The sequence below is a fragment of the Eucyclogobius newberryi genome, unplaced genomic scaffold, assembly GCF_026437365.1.
Source record: "Eucyclogobius newberryi isolate DKJ021-1_F unplaced genomic scaffold, fEucNew1.0.hap1 SCAF_12, whole genome shotgun sequence".
Classification (NCBI taxonomy): Eukaryota; Metazoa; Chordata; class Actinopteri; order Gobiiformes; family Gobiidae; genus Eucyclogobius; species Eucyclogobius newberryi.
This window is the reverse complement of record NW_027315746.1, coordinates 5730972-5751112: the sequence shown is the minus strand read 5'-3', so window position 1 is coordinate 5751112 and position 20141 is coordinate 5730972. Positions and strand designations below refer to the sequence as shown.

General features: G+C 41.3%; 2 protein-coding genes and 4 non-coding genes across 6 annotated transcripts; all 6 read right to left on the bottom strand.

Annotated features, from left to right (window-relative positions):
* Nucleotides 1-1811: 1811 nt before the first annotated feature.
* Nucleotides 1812-5272, bottom strand: LOC140355978 (small ribosomal subunit protein eS8). Its single transcript, XM_072440652.1, has 6 exons — nt 5189-5272; nt 4411-4517; nt 3748-3847; nt 2980-3155; nt 2336-2465; nt 1812-1963 (listed from the first exon to the last, which is right to left on the bottom strand). Exons 1-6 carry the CDS (start codon nt 5190-5192, stop codon nt 1854-1856), a joined length of 627 nt encoding a protein of 208 aa, XP_072296753.1. The 5' UTR covers nt 5193-5272; the 3' UTR covers nt 1812-1853.
* Nucleotides 2040-2161, bottom strand: LOC140356951 (small nucleolar RNA SNORA71). The gene has a single exon (XR_011926252.1). It is a non-coding gene; the product is annotated as a small nucleolar RNA SNORA71 (small nucleolar RNA).
* Nucleotides 2546-2614, bottom strand: LOC140356954 (small nucleolar RNA SNORD38). Its single transcript, XR_011926255.1, has one exon. It is a non-coding gene; the product is annotated as a small nucleolar RNA SNORD38 (small nucleolar RNA).
* Nucleotides 3640-3707, bottom strand: LOC140356956 (small nucleolar RNA SNORD38). Its single transcript, XR_011926257.1, has one exon. It is a non-coding gene; the product is annotated as a small nucleolar RNA SNORD38 (small nucleolar RNA).
* On the bottom strand, nt 3914-4022 carry LOC140356959 (small nucleolar RNA SNORD46). The gene has a single exon (XR_011926259.1). It is a non-coding gene; the product is annotated as a small nucleolar RNA SNORD46 (small nucleolar RNA).
* A 1060-nt stretch (nt 5273-6332) lies between the features above and the next one.
* On the bottom strand, nt 6333-19926 carry hectd3 (HECT domain containing 3). The gene is made up of 22 exons (XM_072440651.1): nt 19857-19926; nt 19361-19491; nt 18417-18714; nt 17688-17941; nt 16729-16864; nt 16534-16652; nt 15572-15685; nt 15013-15095; nt 14755-14920; nt 14593-14674; nt 13330-13512; nt 13199-13251; nt 12282-12450; nt 11626-11739; nt 11465-11554; nt 10299-10438; nt 9593-9659; nt 8750-8879; nt 7891-7965; nt 7717-7798; nt 7575-7646; nt 6333-6719 (listed from the first exon to the last, which is right to left on the bottom strand). Exons 2-22 carry the CDS (start codon nt 19414-19416, stop codon nt 6635-6637), a joined length of 2568 nt encoding a protein of 855 aa, XP_072296752.1. The 5' UTR covers nt 19417-19491; nt 19857-19926; the 3' UTR covers nt 6333-6634.
* Nucleotides 19927-20141: the final 215 nt, after the last annotated feature.

Here is a 20141-nt window from a genome sequence, read left to right as displayed (position 1 = left end):
TGGAACAATCAAGAAAGGCCAGTTGAGAAGAAGGCACTGTCCTCATTCTCAGGCATAGCCCCAAAACTGTGGCTTCGCTATGTCGATGATACTTTTGTAACAATTAAGAAACAAGAGCTGGAAACCTTCTCTGATCACATCAATGCTGTGGACCCACATATCAGGTTTACAAGAGAAGACGCTAAGGAGAATCGCTTTGCCTTTCTTGATTGTTCCACGATCAGAGGAGAGGACGGGAAACTCCAAATAGAAGTATATAGGAAACCTACACACACGGACCAGTATCTGCTCTTTGGTTCCAACCACCCACTACAGCACAAGCTGGGGGTGATCAGAACCTTACAACACAGAGCTCAAGGTGTGCCCACCAGCTCCGAGGGCAAGAAGAAAGAGGAAAAACATGTCCGAAATGCCCTCTCAGCCTGTGGTTACCCCGCTTGGGCTCTCAACAGAGTGAAGAGAACCAAGAAGCAGGACAAAAGGGAAACTGAACAGAGAAGGAAGGGTGTTTCTATCCCTTATGTGTCTGGCCTGTCGGAAAAACTGCAGAGAATTTTTAGACAATACGAAGTCCCTGTTTATTTTAAACCAGGAAACACTTTAAGACAAAAACTGGTTCACCCTAAGGACAAGTTGCCGACTCAAAAACAGAGCAATGTAGTTTATTCGATCCAATGCAGTGAAGAAAGCTGTAAAGAACGTTACATAGGTGAGACGAAACAGCCTCTACACAAGAGGCTCTATCAGCACAGAAGAAATACTAGTTCAGGACCTCAGAGTGCCGTGCATCTCCATCTTGAAGCCTCTAATCACTTGTTTGAAGACGGTGAGGTGAAGGTTTTAAGCAGGAGAAAAGATGGTTTGAAAGAGGAGTCAAGGAAGCTATTTTTGTTAAAAAAGAAAGACCTTCTTTAAACAGAAATGGAGGGCTAAGGTTTAATCTTCCTGTTATTTATAATGGGATACTGAACCCCTGGAAAGGTAGAGGACCAGGACCAGGACATTCAGATGCTAATCAGGTACTCAGGGTGGTTGAGCCAGGGTCTCACAAAGACAAAGAGGATTCTAATAGCCCATTAAGATTCTGAATAGGCTAGCTCGGTAGATACAAGGGGGGAGTTTCTGTTGAAACAAACAACTCTTTCTACTTCAGGAGGCTCCTCCCAATGGGCGGGTCTTACCACAGAACTGTATTAATATCGGAGTTCTCGATCTAAATTCTTTTATTGACAATGACTCTTGGATGAGAGTCGAAACGTCTCTATTTTTTCAAACTGAGTCCAGATGACTACAACTGAAGCTTTTTCTACTATTTAGTCTTGAACGCGCAAACATCTTCAGAAACCCATCTGCAAATAATCATTTTAAAAGTATTTTAAGTGCTAACAAATTACAGGATTTTTTTATTTTAAGGTTAATATAAAACGCATCTTTTACTTGGTAAAAGCATTTCATTTTCCAATTCCATTTAGCTTCTTAAATTTGCTAACGTCAAATTGCTCAATTGAAGCAAATTCCAAGCACGTTTTAACAGATCAAGACGATTGGTGTTCAGTACATTTATCATGTTGCCTTTTTACCCCTTGTATTGAAGTATTTTCTGTATTCAGACTTTACTGTGATGAAACCAATTAATCAAGCTTTTTTGGCTTTCATAAGTGCTTAAAAGACACTTTACATTCTGGTATCTCAGGATTGCCCTAAAGCCACTTCATTTTTATTATTTCTAAACAAATAATTAAGCAATTGAGTCATTGCAATAGATTCTGTGGTTTATAGTAAGTGCAGTTCAATGACAGACGAGACAGGACTGGGACGAGAGGATTTTATTGTCGTATCAAACTTCTGTACATCTATTTGCCCTTTTTGGCCTTGATCTTCCTCAGGTAAAACTCGAGCTCTTTTCCCTCCAGGACGTATCCGTCTGCTCTGCCGCACTGGCCCGGTCTGGAGGCGATGCACGCTGCAACAAGACCACAGGGTTAGTCCAGGTGAACATGAACAGTTACATCTGTGACAATGTTCAGATTAATGTATAATGTGCGAGTGCCACAGGGTGTAAAGGCCCAGATCCCTCACACACAGGGAAAGGCTCTCAGGTTCATGTTCCTGTATTATCAATGACCTGGAGACAAACTCCACAGACACTTTCGATACAGGGTCAGTTATTTCAACAAGTATGTTCTTCTGTTTCAAGGACAAACTGATCCACAGGGTAAATAATACAAAGAATCACCTGCTCAAAGTTAACATGCAAATATGTCATGAAAGTGTTTAATAATCAGCTCATTCTTGGATTAAAAGAGTTAAATTGTGATGAGTTTGAGGGTCTCACCGAGCAGCTTTCCCTGCTGGAACTGCTCCTCTAAGAGCGTGCTGATCTTGGCCGTCTTTTTGCGCTCGTCGTATTTCTTCTGCGTCTTCTTCGACCTCTTCTTATTCAGAACCTCCTCCTCTTCGGGAGTCTGTGCGACAGAGAAAAACGTGTCATTTGCCTTTGAGCGCGATCGTTTCGGGCAATGACGTTAGACAAAACGTCTAAGTCTTTCTCAGAGTCACGATTATCACCACTTTCATTCAGTAGCAGAACTGGACAAAGATATCCTCACAGAAAGACAAGTTTAACGAGCCATGTTACCATTTGCAGCTCACGTTTTATGGAAAGTATAATTAAAAAAAAAAAACACACGATTGGCACAAAAAAGTCTGCAGCAAATGTAGAAACCAACTGATGAACTGATGAAAAGTATGTTTTTATACAGTTTACAGTATTCCTTCTTTTAGCTATAAAAAAGAAAAGATCAAACTCTTGTCTTCAAGAAAATGCAAACCTTCTAAATTTGGAAAATAAAAGCAAACAGTTGCAATAGATAATGAGCCAGTGTTTGAGTCATAGTGTCTCTTTTGTGCCGTTTAACCTGCAAACACATTACTCTTATAAACCCGGCGGGGCGGGACTCTGCGGCGGGCGTGGCGTACCAGCTTGGCTCCCTTCTTGCGTCCCAGAGGAGAGGCGTAGTGGGCCTCGTACCACTGTCTGTAGGGCATGGAGTCCACCAGCACGATGCAGTTCTTCACCAGCGTCTTGGTACGGACCAGCTCGTTGTTGGAGGCGTTGTAGACCACGTCGATGATCCTGGTTTTGCGCGTGCAGCCTGGCAACAAAACACACACAAGCACGTCAGTATGACCGCTCGATGAAGTGACCCCGAGCGAGAGGTAAAACAGGGCGGGGCCAAACGTTCGTCATTTAACAAGGTTTCTCTAAATACATTTTTACTTGACAGAGAAACCTTCACTTAAATTTTCCCAAAAAAGCAGTGGGAAAGTTTACATTTAAAACCATTTAACTGTAGCTTTTTCTATAAAGATTTAAACTTCCCCACTGCTTTTAAGCACAATTTTAAGTTTCTGTCAAGTTAAAAAGTAGTCGAGAAATGCAGTTAAATGACTGAATTTAAAACCAGAACGTCTGTATTGTTCTTTAAACTGACACGTCAACACGAATGTCAATGACACATGTTCCTTGCTGATCATCTTTACATCTGCAAAATGGATTAAACATTTCCCTTGATCAAAAATTTGAATACTAAACAGCTCAAATCAACACTAATGTGGCTCAATCGTAAGCGTGGTATGTTTCTCAGAGTCACGTCGTCGTCACATACATTCAGTAGCAGAACTGGACGAAGTTATCTTCATCGAAACAGAACCTGAATCATAACGCTTGTTTCCATGGCGACTTACACTCTGAGCCCCAAGAGAAGTTCCCGACGTCCAGCCTCAGAGCTCTGTACTTCTTGTTGCCTCCGCGGACCCTCACGGTGTGGATACGGCGAGGTCCGATCTGGAAATACATAGTCGTTAATGACAGATCAAACTTTCATAAACGAGTGTTTGGATGTTTTTAAATTGCGTGTCAGAGTAACTATGACATGTCCTGACATCGGCAAGTCCCAAACTTTGAACCAAAACGGCTCAAAAAAGGACAAACCTAAGGCATAGTTTTCATCACTCACGCTGCAAAAGACAAACTTCACACTGCAGCTTAGAGTTATTTACCTTAACGTTACATAAAGCTAATTTAACCCCAAATGTGACGCAGTTTGAGCACAAATATTAATCTGACTTCTTAAGCGCTGAAACGCAATAGGATTCACAATTCTACCACTGGAAAAGATGAGGATGGAACCATTTAACGTGGATGAATGCATTACAATGTCAATATTATCACTTTTAGGTTACAAAAAGCGATTTGCCATAGATTGACAAATTATGTTAACTAACCAACCTAGACTCTTAAATGTAACAAATGCTGGTTGTGTCTGGTTCCTTTCTGCACGTGTGGAGCTTAATAACCTGTAGTGTTTGACCACAGCCTCTGGAAACACGTGTTAAAGGTCCTCTCACCTTGGTGTTCGCGGGAGGCCTGCCCAGCTCATACTTTCTCTTCTTGTGGTAAGGCTTGCGTTTGCCGCCGGTCTTGCGGCGTTTGTGCCAGTTGTCCCTGGAGATACCTGAGAGACATAACACACTTTAACACACGTTTTTATCACAGTATCTGCACTTTTGACATGACACGAGACGCTTGAGGGATCAGTTCTCCAAGGTTTGTTGTCCGCATTGGGAATCGGAGTAAATAAGTCATCATTTTCACTCAAGCGTCAGATTAAAAACGTAATCAAGCAATTTTAGACTGAATTACACAAACAAGCTGACTATATTGTAATTTCAGTGTCAAAGACAAACTCCAGCAGCGACACGGAGAATGCAGCATGACAACCTCACGTCAGGCTAGCGGCTAATGCAAACTACTACAGATGAATAGCTAAGATTGGCAGAATTGTGACGCAAAATTTGACAAAAAGAATAAAGACGTGGTTTAGCAAAACATGTTCCAATCTGGGATGAACTACGCGGTGCTAAAATAGATAATTTCCAGCAAACTTCACCTCCAGAAGCTAATGGATTGTCCAGCGCGAGTAGCAGCCATCTTGGAGCGCACAGGCAGCTGCGCGAATATAGTCATTAAAACTGCAAATCTGCGTCAATCCTCGTTATAAGATTAAACCCGTTTCATCTGCAGAATAATTATCTACATTTTGTCAAACCGTGATTATTGTATTCCGTGGTTTAATGGTCAGATGGACATAGATTCTCTCCCGGATCCGAGCGTGAAAACACGTACCCATTCTCAGGCGCCGGCTAGAAAGAGGTAGCGCAAAGGCTCATGGGTATGTTTGAAGGCCCCAAAGCTCGCGATGGTTTAGCAGGTCAGCGAGACTTAGGCAAGATTACTGTGCACAGACCATGGAAATCAATCAATAGTTTTAGGTTTAAAAAAATTATTAAATCCACATTTCTTATTAAGAATGCGGTTATTTAAAGTTTTTACACATTGATAATGCCATAGACCTTTTAAAAGAATGCAAACAAATATATTCTACAATCTGGAAACTAATTCTGCACCGAATATCACACAATATCTTAAATCAAGGTGGTTTTGACAATTGAAAAAGATTAATGTGATGTGAGAGACACCTACAGAATAAAACACTTTACATTTCTGATTCAGGCAAAATCCTGATTTTTTAGGTGTTTATGTTGACCCCACATTAGCATTTAGATTTGTAAGTCTTATCTTGTCTTGATGTCACTTAACTGGTAAAAATGTGTTACGGTCGACTTCATTTTGCCTTCGTTCTGAAGCTTTTTACATTCTGATGACTTTTTATTGCATAATTTGGAAACATATTTTCTCTAAATTGAAAATATCACACCATTCACTCACTTCAATTCTGCACTAAAATGTCAAAACAAGGCCCAAGATGTTTGGATAACTATTTAAAACCCATGAACAGTTTAAAAAAGGGTAATTGGGCATTTTGCGACTTATTAAAATCTAAGAAATTGCACAACTTTCCCAGAATATGGTGAGTAATCTTTGTATCAAAATATTCTTATTTTCTCCTTTCAAATAAAGCAATGATGGTAATTATTTAAATTGTCCTATAAAACACATACAATCATACACAATAGGGCAGGAATCAAAAATTATTCTGTCCATACTACTGTATTTTGTATTTATATTCAGTAAAGATCTATATGTATATCAGTTTATTTTATTATTATTATTATTCATTATGGTTTTGTGTCACATCACTTTGTCAAAGAATATTCCTCGTGTCCACTGACAATAAAACACTTTTTCTGATGTTTTTCTAACTTCTTTCAGCGTCTTGTTCATCTGCCATTACAAGAAAAATGAAATGAAATAAAAGAAGAGCCACACAAATCAATCAAAAAAGCCAAATCCTCCTTTACAGTATTATTTTAATTGACACAGCTATGGTCATCGGCGTTTGTGTGAATTGGCTGAATGTGGCGGCAGGTTTGGTGCAGGTTAATCATGTCGTTAAAGAGTTTGTGGAGAGCGAAGCGGGGGCGGGCTAACTCCTCCCACTGGGCCCGGCTCGCTCCTCCCACTGGGCCCGGCTCGCTCCTCCCACTGGGCCCGGCTCGCTCCTCCCACTGGGCCCGGCTAGCTCCTCCCACTGGGCCCGGCTAGCTCCTCCCACTGGGCCCGGCTCACTCCTCCCACTGGGCCCGGCTCACTCCTCCCACTGGGCCCGGCTCACTCCTCCCACGGGCTCATGTCCGTGTCGATGGCGACGCAGTTGTACGCGGCGTAGCGGAGTTTGTCCTCGCAGATTTTAGCGCTGGAAAAGAGGGAGGAGAAAACATGAACCAATGACGACTTGGATCGATGCGGTACAAAAACAACAACAGCACTAATCAAACAAAATCACACTGTACGACCCGACAAGCACACAATAAAAGGAGACGGACATCTTTGCGTGACGTAACGGACCCATTTTTATTGACGCCATCGAATCGAAATTGCTATTTGAATTACCGTATTTTCCGGACTATAAGTCGCACCAGCCAAAAAATGCATAATAGAGAAGAAAAAAACATATATAAGTCGCACTGGAGTATGAAATGCGGTTGCAAGTGTGAAAATAACAAATAATATCACATATAAGTCCCTCCAGAGTATAAGTATACAAGTATAAATGTAAGTATAAGTCGCACCCCGGCCAAAACTATGAAAAAAGGTGCCACTTATAGTGCGGAAAATACGGTAATGGAATTAGCAAATGTCAAAATATCCAACCCTGGCTCTTTTTTATATTTGGAAACGTGAAAGGTGTGTGTGATTGTACCGTCTTATTATGAAAAATAAAAAATGTGAAAAAAACTAATAATATTAAACTTTTACGTCCGTTCTCGGACAGTGTATTTTCACGAGGGAGCTGCAGGGGGAGCTCTATCTCCAGAGTTCCTTCATTCTGCTTTAAGGCAAGTTACTTTAACAAACAGTCGTGGAAACTAAACACCAGCAGAGGGCGCAAAGACATCATCAGAATGAGTCTGGTGAAGGTAAAAGTGCGGATGATAGTACAGTAACGTGTAGATGTCGAGTTCACTGTTCAGAAAAGCCTCGAAAGATGATGATTTTGAGTAAAACCGCTAAAATCATATGAAAAACAGGCTAAATTTAATAGAAATACCTTGGATAATTTGGTAAATAAAGTGTGCTGGAGCATGTAGAGGACTGAGGGAGGGAATCAGACGTTTCTGACCTGTAAGAACAATAACAAATGTAAATACTATTGTTTTTGAAGGCGCATTCATCCGTGGGACGAGTCTTACCCTTGTTTATCCGGAAACACATAGATGGGAGCGGGAAGGCGGCTCCTCCCGGTGACAAACCGTAGAAACCTGCTACGATCGGCTGAGAAAGAACCAAACAAAACCAATGAGTGAGTCGATTATTCAGCCAAAGGTTTCAAAATGTGATCTAATATGAAGTAAACGTGAGCGAACCGTTGGTGAAGCTCGTCAGTGCTTCCCATAAATATTGCACTCTTACATCGCTCTGCTCCAGGTCCTCGTATCGAGCTGCGGAGGAAAGTCGTTTTAGTCACTTTATCACACTGCGTTTCCTCAGATTCAATCATTTAAGAAAACATCCAAATGCATTTCTTTCAGACAATACGACAAGCTCAAATAAAACAAGATCGGTCAATGGAACGAGCGGTTATTTTCTTATTTCGAGTGCAGTTTTTTGGCATTTCAAGTGAGAAAATCATCGTCGTTTTCCACTTTTTTTTTTAACTAAAGAAAAAAACAGATTAAAAAATATATACCGTATTTTCCGGAATATAAGTCGCACCAGCCAAAAAAAAAAGCATAATAGAGAAGAAAAAAACATATATAAGTTGCACTTGAGTATGAAATGCAGTTGCAAGTGGGAAAATAACAAATAATATCACATATAAGTCGCTCCGGAGTATAAGTATATAAGTATAAATTGCACCCCGGCCAAAACTATGAAAAAAGGTGTGACTTATAGTCCGGAGAATGCGGGTATACAGAAAAAAAAGAAGAAAAAACTGTGGGGAAAAAAGTGTATATTTGTGATGACAGTTTCAGGAAGAATAGATAAAAAATGTTGTCCTGTTTTTGAAAAAAAAAATGCTGCTACATTTGCTAAATTTGTCCATTTCAAAATGTTGTGGATTTTTCTCTCCATTTTCCGTGTCTTTTTCTCATTTCGAGACGTTTCACGCTCGTTCCATTGGCAAATCTTACTCAAAATATCAAAATATACTCAAATCTAGACAAACGCCGCTTAATTCAAGCGCTGATTCACGTCTGAGCTTAATGAACACGTGACACGCACTGAGTCGTTTGAGCGCCTCCACGGAGATCTCCGGGTCGCCGCACACCTTCTTCTCCACCTCCTGCCACGTGAGGAGGTCCAGCACGGCCTGAGGGACGACCTTCAGCAGCCCTGCCTGCATGGCTGCGATCTGCCACACCAAGCACACTTTAAAACACTTAAGGAACAAGACGTGTGAAAGTCCAGCTGTCATCATTTAAAGACAAGTGGACGTTATTTTAGACTCAGATCTAAGGATGTCATGATATCACATGTCAGTGTTACGATTATTAAAAAAACATCACAATTTAACGATTATCGAGACTGTGACCAAACAAGAGTGAAATCTTTAATTGTCACTGTTCCTCAATTTTGTGACCGACTTTATGAAATTGAAGACAAAATACAATAAACTTATAAAACAGCCAGATAAAAAGTACTTTAATTTGAAGTTTTTGTTGTTTTGTTATATAAAATAAATAGTAAAAATAAAAAAAATAAAGTACTTTACATTTTTTTGGACTATATATTGAATTAAAAAAATTAAAATAAAAAATAAATGAAGTACATTACATTTAGGTCTACTTTTAGACTATATATTGAACTTTTTTTTTTTTTTAAATAAAGTACTTAAGATTTAAGTGTATTTGTATTGAACTTAAAAAAACATTTATTTTGCTTTGAAAAATGTAACAATAATTTTTTGGTTCTTAGGATTATATTGTGAACTGAATCATCACGATCATCGATTAACCTTGACATCTCTACTTAGATCCCGTATTTGTATAAAAGTATAATACAAAATGCTGTACATTCAGCTGCATAATGGACGCCACATTACAAAGACACGATCGGTCACTCCACCTGTTGCTTGCTCTCCTCCAGTCGGGCCTTTTTCACCAGACGGATGAACTCGCAGCGGTCTTCGTACCTATGGACAACACAATTAACACATCTCTGCTTAATCTGCAACGGGAATACAAGACCAACACGTAAACGAAGCCAAACAAGGTTCTGGTGGAATTAGGCGAGAAAAATATTCAAATGAAAAATATATTTTAGGCTTTTAAAGTCATGGCCAACACTTTGTAAGGTTAAAACGCCATTTAAAAAAAGATAACGAGTTAAAAAGTGCTTATCTCGTTTTGGGTGTGTAAGATTACGGAACAAGTGTAAAACATTTGACTCACTGTACATGTTTCCAGAGAATAACGAAGCTTACCATATTTTCCGGACTATAAGGCGCACCTTTTTTCATAGTTTTACTTATATTTATACTTATCCTTATACTCCGGAGCGACTTATGTGTGATATAATTTGTTATTTTCACACTTGCAACTGCATTTCATACTCCAGTGCGACTTATGTTTTTTTTCTTCTCCATTATGTATTTTTTGGCTGGTGCGACTTATACTCCGGTGCGACTTATAGTCCGGAAAAAACGGTAAATCAAACTGAACCGAATCTAATGAAACAGAACCCGTGTCAGAGTTTCCTAAAGCTCTGAACTCGTGCGTTTCTGTATCGTGAGGGGACGCTCCGAGTAACCACCGCTCTTATAGTCCCGTACTTCACCGCGACGTTGCCGCCTCCCGGGATCAGCTCGGCCACCTGCCCGTCGCTCAGCAGCGTGGTGTAGATCAGCTCCTCGGCGAACCTGAACTCGAAAATCTCCCGGTCCATGTGCTCGATGGCCTCCAGCGAGTTCACCTGCCGAGAGACGACGCGCTGATGAAAGGGAGTTCAGAAGGTGAGAAACGAAGGCACTAGTTTATCAGGGCGACCGTTTCCAGACGCGGAATGATCTAAAAACATGCTGTGGATAAAGTTCAAACGTCACACGGAAAGAAGAATCAACTGTAAAAAGTTAACAAATATCACTTTATACCTGCACGTTTGCTTGTTTACAATAGTTCATCTGACTCAATTATGTGGATATAAATTCAAAGTTTATTTTTATTCTTATTTAGTTAACCCAATTTTTATTCATGTGGTATTATTTTTTGCCATTATATTTGTTGTTTCATAAGATAAGATATTCCTTTATTGTCCCACATGGGGAAATTTCATGTTGCACCTCATCACCAAGGAAGGAAGGAAGGAGGTTAGTTAGTAAGTTAGTTATAGTTCATCTGACTCCATTTATCTAAAACGTGCCTGGAAATGCTGTAATTTAAGTTCAAACGTCGCACGGAAAGAGAATCAACTGTAAAAAGTTAAAAGATATCAATTTATACCTGCACCTTTGTTTACAATAGTTTGTCTGACTAAATTGTGTGCATATATTCAGTCAAATTCAGTTTAAAAGTGCATTTTTATCTTATTTCATAAACCCCATTTTGTATTTATGCCTCGTTATTTTGTATATTTTGCCATCATATTTGTTGTTTCATGTTGCAACGCAGACAGTTCGTCTGTGAATCTTGTTTTGCACATTTGTTTGTTTGTTTACAATAGTTCATCTTTTATCTTATTTAGTTTTTAGTCATGCCATATTATTTTTTTTCTATATTTTGCCATCATATTGGTTGTTTCATGTTGAACCGCAGACACTTCCTCGTTTGTGAATCTCGTTTTCTCAAACCAACAATGTTAATAAACCTTTCTAATTCCGATTCGCAATTTAATATCAGTTTTAATCACGCCTCGACCACAGTTTCACCTTTATCACGCTCGGTACATTTACTTTTGCCTCGAGAAGCGACTCAATCTCGCCATTAGCGCGTCGGGACTCACCAGAACCGAGTCCACGGCCGGGAAGTCCTTGGTCCAGCTGACGGTCTCTCCGGTCAGCTGCTTCCACACGAACCCGGGCAGCGCCAACACCTGGACGGAGCGTGTAAATGCAAGTGAGCCAACGAACTGTAGAACATTTAATGTGAAGCTTGTGGACGCACCAGAAAGTCCTTCCCTCGGAGCGCGGCGCCCATCAGCTGCCCGATCCACTCGTACTTCTGGAACTCTTTGCACGACGGGTTGGGCACGTAATAGTCCCGGGCCTCTAGCGCCCCCTGTGGAAGCAGCGAGCGGGTCAAAACACAAGAGGCTGCAGATACGGAACAGATCATTGTTCTAAAGACATTATTAAGAGAGGAGATGATTCAAACGGGATTCATCAAACGGGAATGAAACTACCGTATTTTCCGGACTATAAGTGGCACCGGAGTATAAGTCGCACCAGCCAAAAAATGCATAATAGAGAAGAAAGTGTGAAAATAACAAATAATATCACATATAAGTCGCACCCCGGCCAAAACTATGAAAAAGGTGCCACTTATTAGGTCAGAAAATACGGTACGTAAACATAACAACGTTACGGTTTCAGGCCTCGTAAACCAACTTCCAGCTGACTCATTTCTAACTTGGATTACTCTATTCTGTCATTTATCCAGATTGTTTTACACATGTTACAAAGTTGTGCAAAAGCCTGAGGTCTCAACAGTCAGAACGAGCACTGGGGAAGTCGTGTACAGTTTTGATTACAGTAAATTCACATGTTGTTTAGGCGATATGACAAAAGCCTTGGTCCGGACTTGGAGGCGGTGAAACGCACCTCGTTAGACGTGCGGGTGAAGAAGGGCAGGGGCAGAGGGCACTCGGCCGAGCTGGGGCAGAGCTCCTCGGACATGTCTGCCAGACTGTCCCTGAAGCCGCCGCCCTGGTCGATGATGCCCTCGGCGATGAACTTACACTCCCACCACTGGTCGTACCGTGCTGGCCACCTGCAGGACGAGAGGCGTCACTACGGTTCTGACCACGACATTAATGAGTCAATGGTTTGAGAGCTCTTGTTTGTAAAAAGCTCTGCAAATGAATGGGACACGTTTGGACCGTCATTACTTTATGACAAAAATGTTAAGTTTGTTCCATTTTTATTTTTAATTATCTCTTTTTGAACCATTCTGAATTTGAGTCATATTTTACTCTTATAAATGTCATTTTGCACACATTTTAAACTGAAAATATGACCAGATCAAACTAAAACTGGTCATTTTATCCATTTATACAGGGAAAACCCAATGAGAAAAGTTATTTTTCACATCAACAAACACAGGATACTAAAACACAAATAAAACATTGAATAAAATTAACCAATACATAAAAACATGTACACATACACCATGAGATACTGTGTGTAGTCCTGGACCAGTGTTTTCAAATCATTAAAAAGGCATAAAATGATTTAATTTTAAAAGTCTCTGCGTTTTGTAGCACAGGAGCAAAGTCTGTTCAGAAAATGTCCAGTTTTGTCCTGATTGAGCTTCTTTTGCTGTATATACATTTAAAAAAGTGCACAACCTCTTGAACGTCTTAAATCTAAATTAACTTAAATCTTTTGCTCAGTCGAGTTACACTTTCTTCGCTCTAGAACCTGGACAGACGGATCACACAGACAGTATCGACACAGTAGAATCAGACTTTTGATACTTCCGTCCATCGTTCTCCACAGAGCCGACGTGTGAACCGCACCTGTAGTCCAGAGTCTTCTCATACTTGTCCGACGGCTTCAGACCTTCATAAACCTGCACAGAGGAAACAAACCGCCTCAGTAACGTGCAGAACGGAGACACGCGGTTAAAGCAGTCGCCCACGTGCCGCACCTGGTTGAAGACGGCGTTCTTGCAGCCGGGGTCGAGGGACGGGTTGTCGCGGTGCTCCATGGCCAGGCGGCGGTTGATGTAGAGGCGGGGCATGACGTTGGGCTTGCTGGTCTCAGAGTCCTTCAGACACTGCGTGATGAGCGGCGAGCGGCGCTTGGACAGCATCAGGAGCTGCTTTATGCTCTGCACCGGGAACAGAACCATCCCTTATGTTAAGAGCTTTATCCGGACAGTTGAGAGTAAAAGAAAGACGAGGAATAACGTTCGCGGAGCCGGTTGCTGACAAATAACGATAAAGTTCAGCGTTTGTGCTTCTATACACGAGCTATTTCTCCCCAAAGCAATAAATTACCCATTGAGTTGCATAAAAAAACGTGTCATGTGTCATTTGTTTGTTCGTGCCGACAGAGAAGACGTCCAACTTTGTTTTTGTTTCATAGGAATAAGCCCGGAAACTACAGCGATGTGAAGCGTAAACCGGGTCAACAAATATTAAAAACATTAAAATAGTCACGTGAACGATACCTATTGTGGAAAATAATCAACTCCGGCTATAAAAGATGGGCGTGATGTAAAAATGTATGGACACACGCCGATCAACAGGCTTTAAAGCTCGACAAATAAGATGTGGTCCTCTGCTGGTTTGGCATTAAAAGCGCTGTACACGATTTTTTTTTACAGTTTTGAAACATGAAAAACAGAACCAGTTCACTTTATATTCTTAACGGCTCCACGTGCGTCGCTCGCTTACCTAATACATCCTAAATATTCACAGCAACGTGTTTAGAAGTGTTTTTCACAAGCCTCTGAGCGAGTTTTACCGTGCAGCGCAAAGCTAGCCGACATTAGCCTCCTAGCGGCGCACTTGCTGCTTCTCAGAGTATAAAACGTGAGTATAAAAACTGCTGTGGTCACATTTTCACCTGAATAGATGCTTAATTTATTACATGCAAAATCGGGTAGATTACCGTATTTTCCAGACTTTAAGTCGCACTTTTTTTTCATAGTTTTGGCCGGGGTGCAACTTATATTTATACTTATGTGTGATATTATTTGTCATTTCATACTCCAGTGCAACTTATATATGTTTTTTTTTCTTTATTATGCATTTTTTGGCTGGTGCGACTTATACTCCAGTGCAACTTATAGTCCGGAAAATGCGGTAACTAGTCGTTTTTCACGTTTCAAAACAGGGAAAATCAGGCACGGCGCCCGACAATGAGCCACCCCAGCTGAATGCAAAAAAACAAACTAAACAATTACCTTTATATGGTTAAACGTCCCGAGGCTGTAATCCCAGGCTGGAACCAGATGCGGCAACACGCTGTCCAGCAAGATCATGAACCTGGAGAAGCGAAAAGGGTCAAACGCATCATCGTGGCTACCGACCTGAATCCCGCCTGTAACATTTCCTTTTGTCCGTACCTCTGTATGACGAGGGCCCTCCTGTAGAGCACCTCCGGAGCCGTGCCCTGGAGCCGCGGGTACCGGACGAGGTTGGTGGACTGGAACACGTCGGCGTTCAGCCCGAGGTCCCTTTCGCAGGACGACTTTATCTTCAGCCCGCGGATCCGGACGTCGATGCCTTCATCTGGAGAAGAAGAACGTCACTGAAACACTTTAAATCCAAGCGGGAAGTTTGTATTTCCCCCGTATCCGTCAAAGAAATTATGAAATTGTTACCACGGCATTCTTCGATCCGGACTTCTACGACGGGAAAGTGGGAGACCATATCCTCCAGCACGCACACCTCTCCTATAAGGTTACTGTGGCACAACAAACGCACGTGTTAGAACCTTAAAAAAAAAAAAACACACAATTTATCAATAATTTTACTTATTAAGTCAAACACAAGTCCTGATTGCATCTTTTTGTCTCCAATGTTTTTTTTGTTCATTTTAAAATAAAAAATTGAGGCCAGAGCAGGATTTTGCCATCGCGGTAAAGCTAACGACAACTAGCGTGCCAACAGTGCTCGCTAATTAGACTCAGACGGCACACAGCGACCTGATTTTGACCCCGAGTGCTGCTTTTACAGTAGATCTGTGCTGGGGCAAAGCAGGTTTTACTTTATTACATGGAAAACCAAATCAGGCATAGGCCATTTTTTTGTTTTAATACAACTGAAATGACATTAATATTGCTATTGCAGTGCTTGACAATCATATCGGCATCATTTCCGATATGGTGCAGCGCTCTTATTTACAGTACAATTTTGTTTTATTTTGAAAGGGAAACTTACTCGTCTATGGTGACGTCGCTGAGTTTCTTCAGGTTGTCTCCTTCTCCTCCGTAAACGGTCACTCTTTTGGGCATGTAGTTGTCGTCTGTGGCATCGACGGTTAATATCAACTTACTGCCAAAGACAAAAGGAAATAGACTTTTGGTGTTAGATTTTAGCGTGCAAATGAACAGCCAAAGTGAAATGTTTGAATACAAGAAACTCATCATTATCCCATTTCTGGACTTTCCACACAAAGTACCACCTGAGAAAATATTTGCCTTTCCGTGCACCATCAGATCTGAACCAGGTCTAAAACGGGGCTCTTCTTTGTCTAAAATGGGGCTAAACCAAGTCTAAAACAGGACTATTCTTGGTCTGAAATGGGGCTAAACCAGGTCTAAAACAGGACTATTCTTGGTCTAAAATGGGGATGAACCAGGTCTAAAACAAGACTATTCTTGGTCTCAAATGGGGCTAAACCAGGTCTGAAACAAGACTATTCTTGGTCTCAAATGGGGCTAAACCAGGTCTGAAACAAGACTATTCTTGGTCTAAAATGGGGCTAAACCAGGTCTAAAACAGGACTATTCTTGGTCTAAAATGGGGCTAACCCACTTCTAAAACGGGACTATTTTTGGTCTAAAATTGGGCTAAAACAGGACTATTCTTGGTCTCAAATGGGGCTAAACCAGGTCTAAAACAGGACTATTCTTGGTCTCAAATGGGGCGAAACCAGGTCTAAAAATAGGGCAACACAACTGCTATACTAGCTTCCTAAATTTGAGTGGCCCAAAACTACAGTTATGGGTCATTTATTGTCCTTGTAGTAAAGTCCGTGGTCTGCAAAGGCGCACCGGTCAGGAGTATTGGGTTTATGGCCAAACGTAAGCGTTCGACTGTCCTGCTGTGAACCAAACCCAGGCCTTTCTATTGGTCACTGGTCCTACTTTGACTACTCATGTAAATGCTTTGAGCCGTACTTGATGACGCTGCTTTGTCTCATGTGCAGTCGGATCCAGTGCTGCCCCTGGAGGCCGTCACTCTCCCAAAACGTCTCCGTGTCTCCGTCGGTCAGACAGCCTATGCCGCTGGGTTGATCCTGGCACGAGTAGAGTTAAAGCAACCATCAGAAATCAAAGGAAATGCCGCTTCCACAGTTTGTGACCTGCACTTACCGAGCAGGAGGAGACTTCGATGCTGATCACGCACTGCTTGACGCTGCCCAGGTTTTCGTCTTCTTTCCCGATGTGTTCGTAGAAATAATGCACCAAGTCCTCGTCGCATTCGTACGTCCAGGTCGGAGGGACAAACCTGCAACACAGACATTATATATTCTAATGCATTAAATCAATTCATGCCTTGCTGTTCCACAAATAAACCCTTAGAATCCAAATAACTATAATTTGGTCAAGTTGTACACTTTTTAAAATGAGGTTTATTTATATATAGTTTTAGTAGATTATAATGTGATCCGACCCAATTTCACAAAAACATACAGTTTTCAATAAAACAATGATCTAATACGGTGTCATAATTTTAAAATGACATTATAGAATCATCTCACGTCCCCCACTTTGGGAACCACAGGACGAAGACTGATTAATCGACTGAAACACTAATGTCCTACAGCCCTACTAATGAAAAATAATATATAGTCGCAACAAACATGATAAAATACAGGGGGGAAAAATAAAAAAATCTATTCTATTTTTTTTTTTTTTTTTAACTTAATCAATAACACATTTTATAAAGAATAAACAACACGTCTCCAAAGTTCTGCCCTCTGTAGAATTACCGTATTTTCCGGACTATAAAGTCGCACCGGAGTATAAGTCGCACCGGAGTATAAGTCGCACCAGCCAAAAAATGCATAATAGAGAAGAAAAAAACATATACAAGTTGCACCGGAGTATGAAATGCGGTTGCAAGTGCGAAAATAACAAATAATATCACATATAAGTCACTCCGGAGTATAAGTATAGGTATATAAGTATATATATATATAAGTATAAGCCGCACCCCGGCCAAAACTATGAAAAAAGGTGCGACTTATAGTCCAGAAAATACGGTATAAATTCTATCCTCTTGGTCATCCAAGTCCTGCTTCACGAATGTTCACGGCCCTGACACTGACCTCAGCCTCTGCACAGCCGTCTGGTCGCACTCGGCCACGTTGGGTTTCTTTCCGAGGAACAGTGCGTTCTCCACGTCCACCACCTGATCCCAGCGGTGACACGGTTTGGAGTCGGAGCCGAAGAGCTGCTGCTGCCGGCTCACCGTGTCGGCCGACTCCACCGGCACCAGGCGGTCGCCGCCTTCTGTGTGTTTACACACCAGGATCCAGCCCTCGGACAGGTCCTGCCCCGGCTTCTGCTCGTCCAGCTGATCCTGTGGAATGTGGACGAGTGTGAGAGAGGAGCACAAATAAAATATAATAACAAAATCATAATCATCATCATAATACACAATAATAATACATAAAAACATTATACATTATAAGAATAAAATAAGAATAACATTTAAAAAACACAATACATAATAATAAAATATAATACTAAAACATAATAATAATAATAATAGTAATAATAAAATATAATAATAATAATAATAATAATAATAATATAATAAAAATAAATAAAAACGAATAATATGTTCGCTACATTTTGATCATCCTATCAAGGTCTGTCAGGTAAGGCAAGTTTGTAATATAAATTCAGTTTAACAGAGTATATTAGGTCAGAGAATATAATAATAGTAATAAAAGTGTGTGTAGCAGAATATGTCCCAAACGGTTCATAGCTGCCGCCCTCTTGAGCCAAACAAACACTTCACGACTCTTCACACGGAACACTTCCGTCTGTACCTTGTTCATTTTGACCCATAATCCCTGGCTGTTGCAGTACTCCTCTCCCGAGGTCCGGATGCACGTCCCTTTCTTCGGCTCGATGTGGTACTTGGACAGTTTTTTGCTCTGAGGCGTCTGGTGCGGCGAGTCGAACACGGACACGATAGTTTTGCCCACGCTGGAGACTCCGCCCAAGGGTCCGGAGGAGGCCGAGGCGCCGGAGGAGGAGTCTTTACAGATCTTATAGCACACTTCTTTGGGCACATAGCACAGACACTCCGGGACGGGCTCGCTGCTCCGGAAACACTCGATGCATCTGCGGCGGGGGAAGAAATGAGGGTTAAAATGCATTCAGACTATGGGTGGGGTCGGGCATGATTGGAGTTTAGCTAGCGACTGTTCAGATCAGAGACATAGAGGGTTACTATAGTTACCAGTGAAAGCCTGTGTTTACCTTGCATCTGGGGACACAGATATATCGCGTTTATGAAATTTGATATTAAAATATTATATACGGTTCATTTAAAAGGCACAGTATGTGACTTTGAGGAAGTGGAGCCGCCTCATAATTCCACAGAAATAGAAAGTTAAACTATACTGGGGGTTATTATAGCCAAAGGAACAACATTTCCATGGAAAACAAACAGGAAGAGGCTCCTCTAGGCCAAGTACGAGTTAGGTTTGTGAATATGCAAACTCGCCCTCAGTAAGGACAATTATTACTACATTTGTGGCACAAGTGACATATTGTGCCTTTAGATAGATCTATTTGAACGACCGCCCTGGTGAAAAAGGTTGAACATCCTTTGATTTATACAGAATACAGAATACAAAAGAGCAGCACTAGATTGGGGAAAGTGAAACGTCCATCATGTTTCCTCAAATGCTCGTTATAATAAATACTGTGAAAGTCCCTCATCACTTGCTATAGTATCTCCACGTTTCCCCCAGATTGTTCAGACCTGTTGATGAAGCGGATCCTCCCGAGCAGCAGGTGAGGACTTTCCCCCAGAGACATGACGCTGCGGGCGGGACAGAGGCCGGACTCGGGGCCCCGCTCACATCACCACAACAGCCTGGCTCGGTTTGGACTCTGGCAACGCACAACAAAAAAACACAACAAAACAGAAGATTCACGAGTGCACGAGCGATCCTTTTGTTCACGCGAGTATTTGCGCCCCCAAACGAACACAAAACTGACATCTATAACAAATGTAAGATGTTTTATTGATACGATGTTGACGGTTCAAAGTCCAGGGAAGGAGCTTATCACCTGCCAAACGCAAACTAAACACTCCTGTCAATGTTAACGCCGAGTTAGCTAACTTTAGCATGCTAACGGAAGAGAAATGTCCACTTTGACCACGTCCAGACGCCAAACTGACCACTCTGACTGGAAAACAGGTGAGATAACGTTTAAACGACTTAAAGCGAGCCTAAATATGACCGTCCACTGACCGCGAGTGTCCAAAGAGCAGTTTTTTGAGGAGGAATCCACCAGCGCGGAAATAGTTGCGACACTTTTGGCCCACTGCAACTTCCGTTGACGTCTTTCAAAATAAGTTTTTATTTCTACTTTTATTTTTAATTTAATTTAATTTTTTGTATTGTCGTAAACTCGCAAATACTACTATGATAAGAAATAGAATAAATGTATAAATACTAGAATTGTATATTGTAATAATAATGGGCGTGGCAGGAAAATAAGCAGCAGGAAACAAATTGTGGAAAAAATGATCAATC

What these genes read in the sequence shown, in the direction of transcription:
- LOC140355978 (XM_072440652.1), bottom strand. An exon ending in GCAAGAAGGGAGCCAAGCTG is followed by an intron (nt 2,466 to 2,979) that starts GTACGCCACGCC and finishes TCTGTCGCACAG; the next exon opens with ACTCCCGAAGAGGAGGAGGT. An exon ending in CCAGCAGGGAAAGCTGCTCG is followed by an intron (nt 1,964 to 2,335) that starts GTGAGACCCTCA and finishes GTCTTGTTGCAG; the next exon opens with CGTGCATCGCCTCCAGACCG.
- hectd3 (XM_072440651.1), bottom strand. Translation starts at nt 19,416, where the DNA reads ATGTCTCTGGGGGAAAGTCCTCACCTGCTGCTCGGGAGGATCCGCTTC. An exon ending in GGACGTTTAACCATATAAAG is followed by an intron (nt 13,513 to 14,592) that starts GTAATTGTTTAG and finishes TTCCCGGTGCAG; the next exon opens with AGCATAAAGCAGCTCCTGAT. An exon ending in TATTTACCAAATTATCCAAG is followed by an intron (nt 6,720 to 7,574) that starts GTATTTCTATTA and finishes CCTCTTTTCCAG; the next exon opens with CGCTAAAATCTGCGAGGACA.